General features: G+C 45.4%; 1 protein-coding gene across 6 annotated transcripts in view; it reads right to left on the reverse strand.

Annotated features, from left to right (window-relative positions):
* The window catches only part of LOC111856317 (myosin-10), a 49,891-nt gene that overhangs the window by 13,343 nt on the left and 18,297 nt on the right, over positions 1–18,251 (reverse strand). The window contains exons 4-24 of one of the 6 annotated variants that reach the window (XM_023836171.2): positions 17,938–17,965; positions 17,021–17,123; positions 16,117–16,146; positions 13,285–13,377; positions 12,857–12,920; positions 12,199–12,297; positions 11,550–11,693; positions 10,475–10,570; positions 9,767–9,885; positions 9,054–9,206; positions 7,240–7,413; positions 6,810–6,983; positions 6,447–6,561; positions 6,081–6,143; positions 3,515–3,708; positions 2,941–3,062; positions 2,378–2,447; positions 1,967–2,127; positions 1,599–1,707; positions 721–852; positions 317–523 (exon numbers count right to left, since the gene is read on the reverse strand). In XM_023836171.2, coding sequence (XP_023691939.1) covers positions 317–523; positions 721–852; positions 1,599–1,707; positions 1,967–2,127; positions 2,378–2,447; positions 2,941–3,062; positions 3,515–3,708; positions 6,081–6,143; positions 6,447–6,561; positions 6,810–6,983; positions 7,240–7,413; positions 9,054–9,206; positions 9,767–9,885; positions 10,475–10,570; positions 11,550–11,693; positions 12,199–12,297; positions 12,857–12,920; positions 13,285–13,377; positions 16,117–16,146; positions 17,021–17,123; positions 17,938–17,965 — 2,450 coding nt within the window. Of the gene's footprint in view, positions 1–316; positions 524–720; positions 853–1,598; positions 1,708–1,966; positions 2,128–2,377; positions 2,448–2,940; positions 3,063–3,514; positions 3,709–6,080; positions 6,144–6,446; positions 6,562–6,809; positions 6,984–7,239; positions 7,414–9,053; positions 9,207–9,766; positions 9,886–10,474; positions 10,571–11,549; positions 11,694–12,198; positions 12,298–12,856; positions 12,921–13,284; positions 13,378–16,116; positions 16,150–17,020; positions 17,124–17,937; positions 17,966–18,251 lie in introns of all 6 variants that reach the window. The other 5 variants (XM_023836170.2, XM_023836172.2, XM_023836174.2 and 2 more) reach the window with 5 other exon arrangements.

Here is an 18,251-nt window from a genome sequence, read left to right on the forward strand (position 1 = left end):
GTTGCTCTTCCACCTCCTGGGAAATTTGTGAAAGAGGATGTTTATGGTACAAAGAGATGGCATAGAATTCAGTATTTGATTGAGCAGTTCTAGAGTCGATGGAAGAGGGAGTACCTTTCTAACATCTCCACACGGCAGAAGTGGCAGAAGTGAAAATACATGCTTATTTTATTTTGTTTTATTTTTATATGTTACTGTTTTTGTTTTTTTAACCAGAGATCTACAGGATCCACATAGATTGGTGCCAGAACAGAACAGAGAGGTTCTGGAACACGTTCCGGCAGGATCCGGCATCTCTGCTGTCCCAGAGCCTCACCTGTATGTGCACCTGCATCTTCTTCTTCTCGTTCTGCATGCCCTGATTACGCTCCTCTTCCTCCTCCACGCGGGCCTCCAGGTCGTGCAGGATCTCCTCCAGCTCCTGCTTCTTGGCCGCCAGCCGGGCTCGCATCTCCTCAGCCTCGGCGCACAGCTCCGTCTCCGCCTGCAGCTGCTCTGCCAGGATGTTCTTCTCCTCCAGGAGCTGCACGGTGGATGGTTGCGATGAGACCGTTCGGATCTCACATGGCGATGTGCTGTCGCACCCGTGGCGCGCACAAACTCCTCCAAACTACACAGGGTTTACTGGTTTCATAGAAATACACTGACTACATTCGTAGGACCGGGAAGGTGGGAATATGTGACTTTCTGAGGTGATAAGGAAGGATCCCAGTACTGCACCTGCTGATGTTTCCGCTCCATCTCCACCAGCTCAGTCTCCACCTTATTCTGCTTCTCCTTCACCTTGATCAGCTCCTCATCCTTGGCCTGCATCTCCTCTTCCTGCCGGGTCACTTGCAACAGTGGCTTCACCTGCACAGGACGGCCACCATTAGCTAAGCGTACAGAGGCAAGCATTCCGCAGCACATGGACTGAACGGTAAGACAGTATTCCGGACAGGTGTGTCTGAGTTCAGAATTCCCAATGCTCTTGATGGAGGAACGGGAGCTGGAAGATCTGTGACAGATGAAAAAGGGACATCCTGATTTTGCGGAGTCACTGGGTCAAACAAGGGACAGGCCTGGTTTTCACTTCTTTAACCAATCACAGTCTTCATTGTATGACATCACCACAGTGGGAATTTTTTTTTCCTCATTTTCAAACTTCCAGCCATCAGACCAGGGGGGCATGTGACTCAGCAGGCTATGCCTCTGAGTTTATCGGAAGGTTGCTGGTGCAAGCCTTGTTGTTGTTGTTATAATAATAATTATTGTTCTAATTACTATTATCATGAAATAAAGACGCACCTTTACATTGCTTCATACAACCTTTGTAGGTAAGCATATTTCTGTGTTTTGTCTAAGTTTATCTATCATGTGTCCCTTAATGAAAAGGCATATACAATAAAACAAGTACTTTAGAAATCTGTGCACCTTGCCACCAGAAATCTGGTTTTAATTAATGAGGTGATGTCATAAAATGAAGACTGTGATTGGTTAAAGAAGTGAAACACAAGCCCCTCCCTTATTGACCTATTGACATGTTGAACTTCAAAGAGGGCTTTGTGGAGGAGCAGGATCTGCATGGAGGTGATCATTCCAGATGGAGTGTCTGGTACCTTGGTGAAGAGTCTCCACCACTGCCAGTGACGTAGCTTCAGGTAGGCCGCACAGTTCCTCTGCAGGACCCTCAAGGCGCTGAGCTGCTGCTGCTTCTTGGCGAAGGCCCTGGAGACGGATGATAAGGATAAAGCCTCCAGAGGACCAGAGGGACCTGCGGGATTCTCACACTAAGGAGATGAGTAAGGATGAGAAGCAGCAGGAGCGCTGAGCTGCATTCCCCCCCGCCCCCCACGTCTTTATCTATTAGCTTTTTTTTGTGTGAATTAAACAAATCAAGCAAAATCGACAAGTTATTTGCTGCTGTTGGTTCAACGGTCTTAACGGCTGGGAGACCGAAGCGTGTTGTTGCTGCTAGTGGACTCACTTGCGGGCCAGGTAGCCCCGACACACGGCTTGGAAGTAGATGATGATGTCGGTGATCTTAAGGTCCCGCTCCTCCTCCAGGTGGGCCAGCACCCCTGCTCTGAAGAAGATCTTACTTTGGCCGATGCGAAACAGGTTGGGGTCCAGCTCCAAGGCCTGGATCTTTAGTTGAACACGCAAGAGGGGCCCCACGTTAGTTTGTTAGACAGCAGAACCTGCTCCACATATGCATGCAGTAACCTAATTACGAATCTTATCTGTCTTCTAAGTTTGTGCTAGAATCCAATCATCCTACAATTATTATCTAGTTAGTACCCTTTACCTCAATACTAAAACTAATCTTGGTAATGTAGTCACTTGTCTCATATTTCACTTTTAGAGTAAGCCATTGTGCAACGTTGGGGACGGTTACCATTCTTTCACAGGCCTGCTTGCCGTCCATGAAACCCTTGGGGATGGCATTGGGCGTGAGGATCTCATACCTAAAACAGACAGTAAGCGGGGCTACATGCAGGGTTTGAAGTGTGAAGACTGACGGCCGAGTCTCTGGGCACCGTTAGAAACCAGTTTTACTCCAAATAAAACAAGTAAACAAAAAGAGGTCACAGGCCGCTTCAGCACGGTTTTATGGGAAGTCTGCAGACAACACGAAACGCGCCTGTGTGTCTGCAGACTTCCGACAGATCCGTCTAAACAAAGTGCGACCTCTTTACTTCTACTTGATCGATTCCTCTATTGTGGTCCAGCACTCTGACAGCTATAGAACTAAATAAATCCCGTCATTCTGTGCCACACCAAATAAAACAATTCATGTACAGGAATTTGTGAAAAATCTATATATGAAAAGAATCAAAACTGGAAGAGTTTTTCTTATTTTAAGCTTATAAGAAAAAATAGATTAATCTTTAATAAATAAAGAAGCAACGATGCAGTTTTCCAGCTAATGCCGGAACGCATGAGGCAGAGGAGGGATACCTCTGCCTGAACTCCTGGAAAACGATCCGGTTGGGGAAGCCCTGCCTGCAGATTCGGATCCCCTCCAGAACCCCGTTACACCTCAGCTGGTCCAGAACCAGGTGGGGGTCCAGCTTCCCGGCCTGTTTGGCATGGTATATAAGGACAGAGGAATTATTAACTCATAATATTCCACACTTAATATCCAAACCTTTCATAAAAAACATCATAGTCTAAAAAATGAAGACATTTTATTAATTTATAGAACACATATGACTGGACTTCAACCAAAAATAAGTAAATGTATGTCATGTATTTACTCAAGAACTCTACTACAGGGGTGGGCAATTTTATCCGCAAATTGCTGGTGTGTATGCAGGCTTAACCTTTAGGTCAGCTGTCCAAACACAGGTGTGAGAACTCTTCAGCCAATCAGTCTTCTAATTAGTGATCCAGTCAGGGAGCTGCAGTGAAATCCTGCACACAGAGTGGCCCTTTCTGGATATGATTGCCCACCCCTGCCATAACCCATCTGCCTTCAAATGATTGTTCTCTTCAGAATACAGATATTCTTGTGGCCAGGTGACGTTCTCACTCTCTTCTCGTGGTTGGGGATGATGCAGCGGACAAAGTTGGGGTTGGTGTTCCTTAGCGTGGCCATCAGCTTGGTGAGGGACTCCTTGTAGAGTTGGCCCACCGTGCGGAACATGCCTTTCTTGGTCTTGTAGGCAGATCCGAAGGCGGTCTCATTCATGCCGGCCACCTGATCCAGGCTGACGATGCGGTCCACTGCCGGCAACCAAAGCGTGGTGGAGAGGAACGGTGAGATGGAGCCTCGACTGTGCCGAAGCAAGTGTAGCGCGCTAAGTAACTAGGAGGAGATTGTCTGCAGAGCATGGTCAGGGTGACTGAGGGTCAACATGATGCCTACTGGCTATGGTTGGGTGTGAGGGGACAGTCTCAGATGGATGTCTGAAAACTATGAAAGCATAATCAACAAAACAGACAGAAGGGAAGGAAAAAAGCCAAATCTAACAAAAAACACAGATAAATCTACAAGTACAAGCATTGGTTTAGAATAGGGGAAGGTTCTTTAAAAGTGTTAATTTCCTCTACTGTGAAATACCAGGTTTGCACCCACTATGTTGAATTTGATTGACTGGAAAGGGGGGCCCATTTTTTTGTTTAATTCACTTTTGGTCAACCCAGGAAATACCAATAGATTAATTGCTGAAACTAATGTAAATGAATAAATTGCTCTCTCATTAATAATAAATCTTAATGCCCAAAAAGTATTAAAATATCTACAAATCACAATAGGATTTATGAACTTTCTTGCGAATCATGAAGGATTTCAGAATTGCCAAGGCGATCCCGTTGCTATGAGTTTAATCAGGTTTTGCCCGTCACCTCCCCCCCAAATCTAAAACAAACCAAAAGAGCTCCAAAGACTATTTGTCACATGGCCCATTAGTTCTGAACCACCTAAAAGGAGACATTAGAGATGAGTTCAGCCAATGAAAAGGCTCAGTTCTCAACTGGGCATTTTAGTTCAGCCAATGAGGAGGCTCAATGCTGGTTGCCTGGATATGCAGGCCTGTAATCAATACACTTTACCTTTCAGCAATCTTTTCCTATAATAAAATGGCTATTAGCAAGGTGTCTACTGCCATTTTTAGCAGCATAAGACATTTTTCCTGGAAAAAAGTGTGCCATTTCACATCTTATGTCTGATTTAAATACTAAATGATGCCACAGATGGGAAATGTTTAATCTTAAAAAAAAAAAAAAGTGCTGTTGTCAGTTTTCAGTTTTACTTAATTTACAGCAAATATACATGCCAGGACAGATTTGTCAATTTAAATTTTAAACTATATGAAGTTCAATAAGCAATGAAATTCAGTCCAAAAAGAATATTTTGTTCCATCCAGCCATCCATCTTCTAACTGGTTTTCTTGGACAGGGTTGGGGGGGTGGACCCTGTCCCAGAATACATGTCCCAAGGTCTGGGTAGAAGATGCTGGTACATTCAGTCCAATTTACCCTAAAATAAACAGCCCATCAAATATCATTTTGAATGTCTATGAGTTGTTCACTCTAAATGCATCGGTCTCTTGTGTCATATAGAATCACAACATGCTGAAACGCCAAATTCTCAGCACATAAATCTCATCGACAGTGAAAGTTTAAGTCATTAGTCAGTGCGGTGAATAACATGCTAGGCGTTATATCATCCATGCTGAGGATCACGCCCCAAAAATGCCACTTCACAGGTGTTGGGCAGAAGGCACAGGAAATTCTCCCACCGCATTAGGCTTTTCCTGATATTTGCCCAGGAAACATGTGAATGCTCTCTGGATACGGTTTAGCTGCTCCTGCGTCAGAAGCAGCATCGACGCCGTCGACTCCGTCCAAGGAAACATGTGTTTCTGATTCTGCCTTATTTTATTTCACACACAAAAAAGGGAAAATTATTCTGTTGATCCCAGAGTCAAAGCTCTGTTCATTCCTCGCAAGCCACACGAGAAGCCTTAAAGAAACAAAGCCGTAGAGGATTGTAAGGTTCTCTTCTCCATTTCTCTGCCTGTCTCTGTTGAGAACCTCAGAAAATGACCTCGTCACTCACATTAACTGAGAGGAATAACTTGAGAGCGAAAGAATTACTGCTCAGAGTCTCCGTTCTGAAAGCCTCTGGTGACCTCTTTGCACAGCTGACGCCGATGAGTAAACGGCTGTTTCAACGGGGATATGAACGATTCTGCTTTCATGCCACTGAAACTAACCAAAAATAACACGAGAAAAAGAGGACAGGGAAGCCACCAGAAAACAATCAAGGCTACAGTTAGGATTCCAGATGTTCATTTAAAATTGGACTTAAAAATTTGAGTTGCGGTTTATCATGCTACCGTTGTTTGGTTCGAGTCTAAAAAAAGAGCATTGCTGAAAGGCATTCCTAAGATCGGAGATGAAGAACGTGCAGTTCCCGCACTATGCCAATGCGAACCAACCAGCATTGTCCCCAAAATGGAAGAGCTGCACACCGAAGAAGATGGCGTCAACCATTTACAGGCATCGTGACAATGCAGGCGCACCATGCAAGCCTAGAATCTTCTACAAGGGCACAACACAACCGGGAGGTCTACAGCAACATGTGCATTCACCTGGAGGGTCATGAAGACTAGAAATATTGTCATAGAAAGAGGCTCTCTGAAAATTCTGAATCTCTAGGGGTTGAAAAATGTGGAGAAAGAGGGAGGGGGGACAGAACATTTAAATAAAACAAAGCAACAGGAAGAACAGATCCAGCTCACACAAACACAAAGAGAAAAACACAGGTTAGTAGTCCATAAGGACAAAGAGGAGAAACATCATTCCTTGAATGTTATATATACAAGCAGAAAAAAGTTACAATTTCTGGTTAAGTTTTGGTCACATGCCACAAGGTCATTCACTGTCATTTACTTAGGAATCGACTAACACGACGACATCAAATCCCCAAGTCACGCCTCAACACAAATCGTCAGTACCGTCTTTCCACAGCTCGGCCACGAATTTGTCTGTGGACTGGTGCAGGAGCGTGGCCACGTTGTCGTTCAAAGGGTCCATGTTCTTCATCAGCCATTCATCCGCCTTGTAGTCCACCTGGGTGTGGGGGGGGGGGGGGGGGGGAGAGAGCACAAATTAAACCTACCCTACAGGACAGAGTGATCCAAAACCCCAACTGTGATACAGATCAGGTACATGTTAGCTGTCGAATACAGCTTATTCAGGAAAACAGGGATTTATATAAGCCTTTGGACCCATTTGGACCTGGACAAGCTCACTTTGTCTACCTGGTATGAACTTAATTCTGCAAATGCTTTAGAATTATGGAGGGAGGTTTCTCCTACCCGGCCGGCATAGTGCATGATGCAGAAGTCGGCTTCATCCTTGAGTTTCTTGGGCTTGTGGAACTTGGGGTGGGTGCCCTGTTCCTGGCCCACCTTCTCCACGAAGCTCTTGTCTGTGGCCTTGGGGAACCAGCACTCCTCGTCCAGCAGGGCCAGGATACCTGGAGGGTTTGTCTGCAGTTCAGCGTAAGAACAAGAGCACCGAGAAGGTCAATGAACATCAATCCGTGACGATCCAAGATTACCAGTAACTTCAAGACACCTTGTCTGACAGATCAGAGGCTCCCTCAGATTACAGTCCTCCTGATATATGAGAACTGAGATTAGGTATCTTGTGATAGGTGAGATTTCACCCTCAAACAGAGAAATACATGAACAGGAGGTCTCTGTAGCTTATAACAGACCTACACAGAGACTCACACACACTGACCGGCCGCTCGATGAGGTCGATGCAGGGCTGCAGGTCGAGGCCGAAGTCGATGAAGCTCCACTCGATGCCCTCCCGCTGGTACTCCTCCTGCTCCAGGATGAACATCGTGTGGTTGAAGAGCTGCTGCAGCTTCTCGTTGGTGTAGTTGATACACAGCTGCTCGAACGAGTTCAGCTGCAGGACAATAAAACACAGAGGAGGCAGAATAAGGACAGGGGACACCGTGAGCGGGGGGCACCCTGGCACAGTGGTTATCGCTGCTGCCTCATGGCGAGAAGGTCCTGGGTTTGGTCCCGCCTCCTTTCTGTGTGGAGTTTGCGTGGGTTTCCGCTGGGGGCTCCGGTTTCCTCCCACGGTCCAAAAGGGTGCATGACAGGTTAATTGGTGTCTAAATTGGCCCTGTGCGTGTGAGTGTGTGTGTGTGAGTGTGTGTGCCCTGCGGTGTGTTGGCCACTGCCTAGGGTTATTTCCCGCCTGCGCCCCTTGTTCCCGGGATAGGCTCTGGTTCCCCCCCACGACCCCAGTTGGGATTAAGTGGTTACAGTGATGGATGTATGGATGGTCACAGAGGACTGTATGGGTGTAATTGTCTGAGTGCTACGCCAACTGAGCTGCTCCTACACTTGATTGTGTATGAATTATTGTATAAGGAGACAGGCTCCAGCAATATTAAAACTGCATGTTCTAAACCAGAGAGCTTGCGGATGCTGAAGACCCACAAATGAATTACAGACTTACAGAAGTCACATTCAAGTGTGGTGTTTGCCTCCGGTACAGTGCGAGCAAATGACTTAACTGCCCACATTACGAGCCGAGGCTATTTGCAAGTCGTATTTCTGCCTGGTCGCGAGCATTTCAGTCTCGAGGGTTAACATCTGTAACAAATCAGGCAGGACGGTCAGAGACCTGCAGATGTTTTTCTGTTTGTTCGGGGAATGACGTATCCATAGTTACAAATACTAAATCGCAGGTATTACAAGCAGGCCAACTCTCTTAAGACAATAAGTCAAACAGCAACAGTGAACCAAGACTTACAGGCAGGTGTGACCACAGCTGCCACATGTTTGATACTGCAGATCTGAGAACTTCAGTTTTCCACAAGTCACTGGTTCATAAAGCACTTCATGAGAATTGTATTAAATGTTCCTCTGCTGCCAATGCTAATTTTTCAATAGAAATTAAACAATATTTTGCTGATGCAGATCTAGACTACAGTTAATATCAAGAACACATTGCAAATATCGAATTATAAAAATAATTACACAGTTTCATTGGAATTTCTCTTTTAGGTCATTATAGAATCAAAGATAATTTAGGTGAGGTGCCACATCACTGAATAACTACATCTGACTATGGTAATAGCATTTCAGCCTGTTCTGTTTCTATAAGCCATATTGCTGGATGAAACTGGAGGAAAACTGGAAAATTAATGAACCAGCTGAGAGCAAAAGCCTTGAAATCAACTTATCTGAGTCAGCCTGAATGATTACGGTTCAGCGATGGTGGCACATGAAGTTTTGGGTATCAAATGCCAATGCTGGAGAATAGCTCTCCTTAAACAAGCCCCCCACCCCACATCCAGATGAAATTTCTTATTTTTAACCGTTTCTCTTTTAAATCAGACCAGTAGCTTCAAGAAAATCATTCGTTTGCAATTAGACAGAAAATCATGCCGAGCGTCAAAGGATTACCATCTGAACGGCCAATGTCAACTTGCGAAGAGACTCAAATGCAAGTTGCTTTAGCTGAAAGGCTTAGCCGATTGCTTCTGATCGGGCCCTTGTGTTTGATTAAAAAGCCGTTACTCGCATTACCTCGAAGATCTCGAAGCCGGCGATGTCCAGGATACCGATGAAGGAGGCGCCCTGACGCTTGGTCTTGTCCAGGGCCTTGTTGATGCGATGAACCAGCCAGCGGAAGAGGCGCTCGTAGGTGGCCTTGCCCAAAGCCTCCACCGCAAAATCTGCCTGCAGGGACGCAGGAAAAAACAATTCCCTGACAAAAAACAATTTCTTAACAATTCAGTTGCAATCAGGTCTATGAGGTTTGCAAATATCACATTACAGAGGAGTTCCAGATCTGGGCAAAGCCAGAATGGTCACAGACTACAAAAAGGTGGAAGCGCTTATTACACTTTACTCTGTCGTCCTGCTAGTTCAACCATTTATCTTTATTTCATATATTCATTTCATTTATTTGCTTTATTTTAGTCATATTTTCAGTTTCAGCCATTCCATTCATTTTATATTTATTATTTATTACACAAATACATACCTCTACGGTACCTAGTTTTAGGTCTGCTTTGGTGTTTAGCGAGTGCCTCTGTCTTGTTTTGTATTAATTCTGCTGGAAGTTAAATGTTACTAACTGGATGGCGTGAGTAAGAATTCCTATGTACTGATGTAAACAAGGCACAGAAAGAATCTCGACTCTGCCAGGCTTGTTTGACCCGCGCAGTAACAGCGTGTGTGCGATGGCACTGTTTGTCTTACGGCCCCCATCTTTGTCACCAGTCAGGAATACCTACCTGCTCTTTGGTCTGTGCTTTCTGCACGTAGTCACGGCCGACCTTGATGCGCGGAGTGAGGATGGCGCGCGTGAACTCCATGACGTTCATGCCCAGCAGGTGACACAGCTTCTGGGCAGCTAGGGGGTGAAATCACCAGGAACGGTTACTGGCGGAGGCCTATTCATGGACGCCAACTGCAGCTGGAAAATGTCGCTGCTGTGTACATGGTCCGTTTCTGATGACAGAAAAATGATGACCAGCTAACTGGCGCTGAAGACGCACCAACACACCGTTCATCCTACTGACAGGCGCGGGAGCGAAGGAGCAGACCATTAATGGAGAAAAGTCTTAAGGAGAAATGACTCCTGGCATACCGTGTAGTGCAAAGCCACCGCCAAACCAACTTTCAGTTAGCTAACCGCTTAAGAATGCGCAGAATTAAAAAAAATAAAGAATACACAACACTGCCTGGTTATGGCTCTCCGGAGTAAACTCAGGAAATTTATGTCTCCTTCGTGTCCCTAGAGCTTTGTTTAGACACCCAAGGATCTACAGCGAGAGCAGACAGCTTGGTCAGAAATGGTAACATTTTGCCAATTTTGACAATGTAGCTGAGTAGAGAGGGGAAGGCTGGACGGAAGAGGTTGTAATAGGCATGAAAAGCCTCCTTCTGGAATGTTCTCCAGGAAAACATGCAGAAAAAGGGAACTGAGAGGGGGACAGTACCTGTGTTCTCGGGCATGGAAGCCTGATCTGTGTTTCTTTCCTTCTTGAATACGATGTTCCCGAAATGCAGCACTGAGGACACAACCCTGAGCATGGCTACAGAGACAGAGTCACAGGAAGGTCACAGTAAGGTCAGGCGGGCTCAAGCAGTATACATTACAAACCACATACTCTCCCAGTTACATTATGAGCTTCCTTAATTGGCAAACATGAGGATTAGACCATATACACACAAAGATACGCACTTTCTATTACTGGCTGTGAGTTCCCAGTGATGTCCTAACCTAGCCTGACAGCTCGCACATACCAAAGTCATGAAAACTGATAAACTTAAAAAATTGAAAAATTTGGTGACTATTATGGCTTGCAAAATGCACATCCTGATTTTGCCGAGTTCAATGTTTCCCTGGGTCAACAAGGGAGGGGCTTGCGTTTCACTTCTTTAACCAATCACAGTCTACATTGTATGACATCACCTCATTAATTAAAACCAGTGATTTCTGTTAAGCGGCAAGGTGCACAGATTTCTAAAGTACCTGTTTCATTTGTATATGCATTTTATTAAGGGACATTTCATAGATAGACAGACAAAACATAGGAACATGCTCACCTGCAAAGGCTGTATGGACCAATGTAAGGGTACGTCTTTATTGTGTAATAATAATAATAAAAATAACAATGAGGTTTGAGCTGACAACCTTGCGTGATCACAGGCACAGAGGCTTGCCCGCCCCCCCCTGGCCTGGAAGCCTGGAGTTCGAAAATAAGGAAAAAATGGCCCTATGTGGTGATGTCATACGATGAAGACTGATTCGTTGAAACACAAGCCTCTCCCTTGTTGACCCAGGGACACATCAAATTCGGAAAAATCAGGATGTCCTTGCAATACATGTATTTGCTTTGTGTACCTGTACATGTTTTCAAAAGAACTACACCTTTATGGAGATGTTTTCTCCACACCTGTCCCCACCAAAACAGCAGAACCTGCATATTTTTATATCTATACGTCTTGTGTTTTCCCTAAACTACGCCACACGCTGTCTTGGCCCCCATGTCTGCGCCCTGTAGCTCACACCTGTAATCTCATCATGGGAGAAGCTCATTATCCTCATGGCCTCCATGGTATCCTGGAAGATGTCCTTGTCCTGCTGCCCAGGAATGGGGATGTTGCCATTGGAGAGGAAGCGGTAGCTGGTGAAGTTCTCCAGCAGCAGGTCCGCTGAGAACGGGGCCATGAAGCCGTCATCCTCACATCTCAGATATGTAAGTCTACCTCTGTATCCACAATGGAGTTTTTAACTCCCAATTAGGTAAGAATAATTTCTAAAACATGGTCATTTCAAGTTGGCTTAGGCGATATGGCAAAATATTATGTCAAAATCATTTTCTTCATATACAAATGATATTGAAAATTACCGCAATATAATTCAATTTCTTTACTTCAATTTTGCTTAAAATTCTCTTAAAATTACCCTTCAGATTCAGAACATAAATTGAATACGTTTTTTTTCCTCTGTGCATTACAGTGCATTATAACTCAGTTATGCAAGAAAGCGAGGCTATTTCACGGCAATATTCAAATTCATGACGACATGACATGATATTTTATCGATACATCACCCAGCCCTGAATTGCAGAAGAGCCGGTGGAGCTTTTGCTAAGCTCTTGTACCATATGACACAGGCCCCTCCCACCGTGGGTTAATAGTTGGTCTGTTCACTCACACTTCAGGTGCTCGCCAGCTCCTGCCAACAGCTGGTAAAAAATGTGGAAGGTGCGCTCGTCCTTGGCCTGCCGGACGGCTCGCGACTTCTCCAGCAGATCTGGGGGGTGGGGGGGGTCAAGGACTGATCAAACGATCTGAGTCAGCTGCCGGCGGCTCCTGCGTGGGGGCGACGAGCTGACCCAGCTCAGACTGGGAGGATCCCAGTGACAGAGCTGAGTGATGGAGCTGACCACAGCTGAAACTGAGAATAGGTCTGCATTCTTAGAATCAACAATATTTGCAAGTAAAAGGCATTCCGTCAACCACCCGGGATCTATTACAATTAAATAAAGAGACCAGGCTGGTTTTTCCTCTCTGACAAAATAAAAATAGTGCAGATGTACAAGTAGATATAGATGGATGGATGGATGGAAAAATGGTAAAAATCATTCTTTGTAAATCCTGTCACCAGCTAATTAAGGTTTCCTGGGATACAGATGCAGATGTACAACTAGATGTAGATGCACAGAAAATAATCACTTTGATGAAAGAGTAAGAGATGGAAACCTCTGGACAGGTGACAGTTCCACCTAATGAGCAGATATCCATCCAAATGGCAATAAACCTGGATTTGCTTCCTAAGTTGAGACTTTGGACTCCCTTGTCTCTGAGGATACAGGTCTCGATGTTGGCCCCTACGATGTAACCGGTCACATCAAAGTTGATCCGGATGAACTTGCCCTGCATAAACACGCAGACAGACAGACACACACACACAGGTTAGGCAATCTGCAGCCTGATCCTCATTTTTCATTTCTCATCCTGGAAAATAAAACTACGAGGTCAGCGATTCAGGTGATTCACCACAATCCAGTGACGGAATGTTCCAGGTGCATAGACCACAGCTTACAGAAAGCCATATGCAAATTCCATCCCACTGTTGAGTATTCATCACCCCGCAGCCAAAGACTCAAAAACACCAAAGGCTACAAACGCTCTCCTCATTCCTGCCACAGCACCAGATGGTCGAAATGACCAAGTCCATCAAAGTTCAAAGTAAGCTATTAAGCTGATTAAATTACCGGGAGAGTTAGACCGGACTTACAAATCGAGAGGAGTTGTCGTTCTTCACAGTCTTGGCATTTCCGAAGGACTCTAGGATGGGATTGGCCTGCAGAAGCTGACGCTCCAGCTCGCCCTGAAAGGTACAAGAGCTGCTGAAAAGCCGTGTGACGTCAGGCTGAGAGGGGAGGATGGGGATTATCACCTCTCACCACAGCACATGGTCTGATGATTCATTTTAAAGAGGAAATGAGAACTGAAAACGTTGAGAGACCAGTTTGAAATGGCCACTAAGCTTTGGGTCCTGGTCCAGAAAACAAAACCAGCTGAAGGTGACCCTAGATGGCAAGATGCAGGAGAGCTTATGCTGATGGAACAGGGATGGCAGGACTTTACCGGCTCAAAGATTCAGAGAACCTGTCATCAGCTTATTAGCCCAAGTGGAAAACTGAGACCTATTTCCTTGCTTAATTGCCTTCCATGCAAACATTCCAGGAATATCGCTCAGTCCGTGTAACTGGGCTTACGTTTCGTTAACTGCTTTCGGACAGCTAATGACAACCTACTTTATGACATTCCTGAAGATGGCTAAACTGAGAGAAAGGATGAAGGATTTCATCGTCACAACTAACGCTCAATTTAACACCGTGGCGTCTTTCCGGGCCCAGTCACTGAACAGAAAACAGACAAGAAGTAACATCCATATCCAAATTAGTGCCAGACTCAATTCCACAGTCGAGCCGCGGTCTTGACGAGCCCAGAGACCCCCTCTCCGGGAGATAACAAGGCAGTAAGCAGCTTGTTAAAATTTTATTTAAACAATCGGTACTATAGCACTATAAAATCAGTACTATAGCACATCAGTACTATATATAGGGCAGTGCTGCAGGTTGGACTGGTGGCAACTTTGTAACTAGCTCTATGGAGTCACCATGTGTTATGATGTCATGGTACTGTATTGTGATGTCACGTGTAGTGTTAAATATTTATTGTTATAAATAGTGTGTGCATGTGTGTGTGCCCTGTCTCGGTCAAATTAATTGCACTAGTGACATGGCTCACCAACCTACCTTTGCTCGTTGGGAGTTTTACTTACACAAAAATGTTCTGAGTGCAGAAGGAAAAAATATTGATTTAGAAAGATAACCAATCAGATTGTAGAAGAGGTGGTTCCAAGCAACTAGAAGAGGCAGGTCCAACTAATCAGATGTCTTGGTCCCTCCTCCACTACAATCTGATTGGTTAGCTCTCTGAACCAGTCATTTTTTTTGTTCTGCCCTCAGAACATTTTTGTGTGTAAAACACAAAAAATATGTAAAACTCCCCTTTTAAATATCACCTTTACAATACTAAGGGGTAACACGGGTCTCATATTTTGCTCCGATGGATTAGACAGCCGCTAAGAATAGGAGCAGAGCTCAGTGATCCAGGCCTGGCTTCCTTATTCAGGCACAGCAAAGCATTCTGGGAAAAGCGAGACAGAACTGGGTGAGCCCAGGCTTAGCCAGCTGGGAGTCTGACCCATTTCTGCTGGCCGCAGTCCCTGCTGCCTCTTCACAGATCAGCCAGGCCACCGTAACGTGGCTGGCCACGTAAAACCACGCTCGAGATCAAACGTTATCCAAGACCCTGACGTGGAGGCTTTAAGCCCGGATTTAAGGAACAGCACATTCCTCATTCATAGGGTGGGTGTCTGTTTCCACAACGTGTGGCTCATTTCACAGGCATGTTCTTATGAAACTCTCCAGGATGGACAATATCCAGGAAACTACAGAAAAGAACAACAAAAAAGCAGATAAAGTAATTGTTCTCTGAATTGTTTTGAGGTGCAAAGTTGCCTGCTGGCACAAGAATTCTTCAGGCACTACTGACATTTCTTTTTTATGTGGAAAAAACAGGACTTGTGAAATTTTGTGCGGCCATTAGCAGGGGGTGCTTTTAATCTCAGTGCAGCCCCCCCTGCGCCGCAGCGATAAACAAAGAGGGCCCAAAGTGTCAATTTTTCAGACTGACTGCACATTCATTTGCGAGACAATCCTTGCCATTTACGTCGAATAAGCACCCAAAGCAGATGTTGTCATGAAGATAAGCATTTAACGGCTCGGGTTTAACATATGAAGCAGAAGGGGGATAAAGCGTGAATGAAAAGTTGAGGAGTTACAAAGGTTTGTTGTAGAAAAACAAAATGCAGGGACAGGCATTTGTAGAAATAAAAGCACAGAGGGATTTTGTGATGGACAGTTTTGTTTTCTCAGGACAGGGCGTGCTTTCAGAGTCTATGACACCAGAAGATCTGGCCAGAGGTGGATAGTTCAGGTCCAGAAAGTAGAAATCCAGACCAAGATTTTGTTTCAACCAACCAGTTGAGCATAAAGAGACATAGTCACAGAGTGCGCAACTGGTTGGTTGAAGCAAAACCTTGGTCTGGATCTTTATGTTCTGGACCTGAACTTTCCAGACCGTCACGTCAGGGGACTCAGCTCCTTGTCTGTGGTGCTGACTTCTGAAATTAAATACCTTTCTACCAAAAAAACCCTTTGTCTGGCATGGGTTTGTCACAACATTATACTAGCACCACTCCGGGCAAAAATAAGAGCTTCTAAAGTTATATTTAGAATAAATTAAATAAGTTATACTTGTCATTGCCAGACTGGGAAAAATTAATAGTTTTACATGCTAAACATTTCAAGTCCATATCCTCAGATGTTTTTATAAGGCAGAAAATATTATAAATATGCTATTTTTATCATTCATTTTGACACAATACATTGGTCTGCAAAATGTCTTATGGATGTAACCGAATCAGGAATGTAAGCCATGGATTCTAATGAGTTCCGACTGGATTATTATCTGAAGGAAGAGGAAAAAAACTTGCCTGTAGCTTCACTCGTTTAGGCGATTCAGGCTGCTTGTTACAAACGAACAGAGGGAAGAGTTAGACATACTCCCCCCCCCCCCCCAACAGAATGGGACACAAGCACAAACATAAGGCTTCACAAATGTGGCTTGACGCTCGCAACGAGACAGCACACCCACCAAAACCCCGCCTCATTCAGCTCGTTTGACACGTCGTTAAACAGAAGCAATTAGCATTATAGCAAACAGGAGGAAAACACAAGGCGTAAGTGATGTTTAATCTATGTCACATCTCAGGCATTCAGAGCAGAAGGTGATGTGGAAAATAGGCTCAGCCTGTGGCCTACAAGGGGTTTCCAGATGCAATGGGTAACATTTTTAATGGGGATGAATCAGCGAAGAGCGACTGCAAGCCTTAAAGGTGGCGTGTGCAAGTCCCTCAGCACCTGCTGAGTCAGCGAATAGCTGTGACGGGCTTCAGAGCCGACCTCAGATGTTTTGTTGAAAGTAGCTTGATGACGGGCAGACGGTGCAACCCGCAGATCATGTGGACCTGACAGAGGTCACATGACTCTGCATGCTCCCTCCCTGAATGCCAATGGCGGGTTATTCACGTCTCAGTGATGAGTTCCGGCAGGCGGATGGGTGGGTGAGTGGGTAAGTGTGGGGGGGGGTTATCTCATTTCACGCTGACCTCACTGGGGGTTCAGTTTCCTCCGAACCTCCCAGAAGAACAAACGTATCTTTTACTGGGACAAGCCAGTCCACTGACATTCCACTCCAAATGGCTCATTAACAAACAAAAGAGAGAGGGATTCTAGACGCAAGTGTTGCCCGGGCACACTGGGATGGAAGCGGGGGGGGGGGGAGGGGGTTACGGGAATGGGCCAGGAATCTGCGGGGACAGAAATGACGGAACTCACGGGAATGTTGTGGTCTTTCCGGCCCTTGTGGGACGAGGCCACGTGAGCCAGATACTGGATGACCTTCTTGGTGTTCTCCGTCTTTCCGGCCCCCGATTCCCCTCTGCGTGGACGGGAAGACAGTAGCAGCGACACATGAGGCAGACAGGGCAGCGGGATCTTCCTGCCCGCACTCAGGGGTCTCTGCTCTTCATCTTCTCTGCTTGTTGATTCACCAGCCACAGCGAGTGGGGAGGGAACCCAAGGGGCTGTAATCTGATCAAGCCCCACATCATCTCCCCAGATCGGTGATGACAGCAGCATCCGCAGAAACGCAGAGCTATTTAATTAGCTTTTATAGCTGTGTGAAACGTCTGAGGATTCTCAAGTCGACTCGTAGTGCATTCGTAACTACATCTCAAGTACAATGGTTAATAACAGGCTGCGCCGAAATGTGCAGACTTTACTTCCAAATAGCGCAGAAACTCAAGACGCTCACTAGATGTTTCCCTTTATTCCTATTTTTTCCCTTGTTTTTTTTCCACTGCCACTCACACCGAAACCCACAAAACTTTTGGGAAATTCAATAAAGTGTACGAGGGAAGATAGCAAAAATGAAAACGGCAAACAAATCTGTGGGAGAGGGGAACTACTGGCACTGCTACCATGAAGGGATGTTTGGCAGCTGGAAAATATTTGATTTACATGTCAAATCAAGGAGTTTATTGCAATAGAAAAAAAATAAACAGCAGGATATAGGAACTTATTTAATAAGCATTGGTCTCACAAATGCATAACATCAATACAAACTACAGGATATATCACATCACTGGCTGGCTGGCCAGTGAATTGGACAAAATGTCCCAAATCCTCGCTGGTAATAAGCACCCTGCAGATTTAGTCCTGACTAAAATGGCTGCCAGGGAGCAATGACTCACGTGCAAAGGATCGACTGGTCCTCCCGATCTGTGGAGAGAAACACAAAGACAGAGCCGTCAGCATCTCCTCCTTGGATCCAGTGGTGGCTGTCAATGCTGAGGTTGTCTAAATGTAGCAGTGACTGACGGAGTCGTTAACGTTAGCATCTTTAGCATGAGGCAGAGCGGCGAAAAGCCCCCAGAGCTACGCTGTGCTACGCTAAGCTAAAGGAGGTGGAAGGCCACACATGTGGGGTCAAACCCCCTACTGATCCTTCAAAGTGGATCCTTACAAAGGGATGTGTACAGATATGGTGTCTGTTAGCCGAGCAGGA

This window comes from Paramormyrops kingsleyae, chromosome 22 (assembly GCF_048594095.1).
Source record: "Paramormyrops kingsleyae isolate MSU_618 chromosome 22, PKINGS_0.4, whole genome shotgun sequence".
Taxonomy (NCBI): domain Eukaryota; kingdom Metazoa; phylum Chordata; class Actinopteri; order Osteoglossiformes; family Mormyridae; genus Paramormyrops; species Paramormyrops kingsleyae.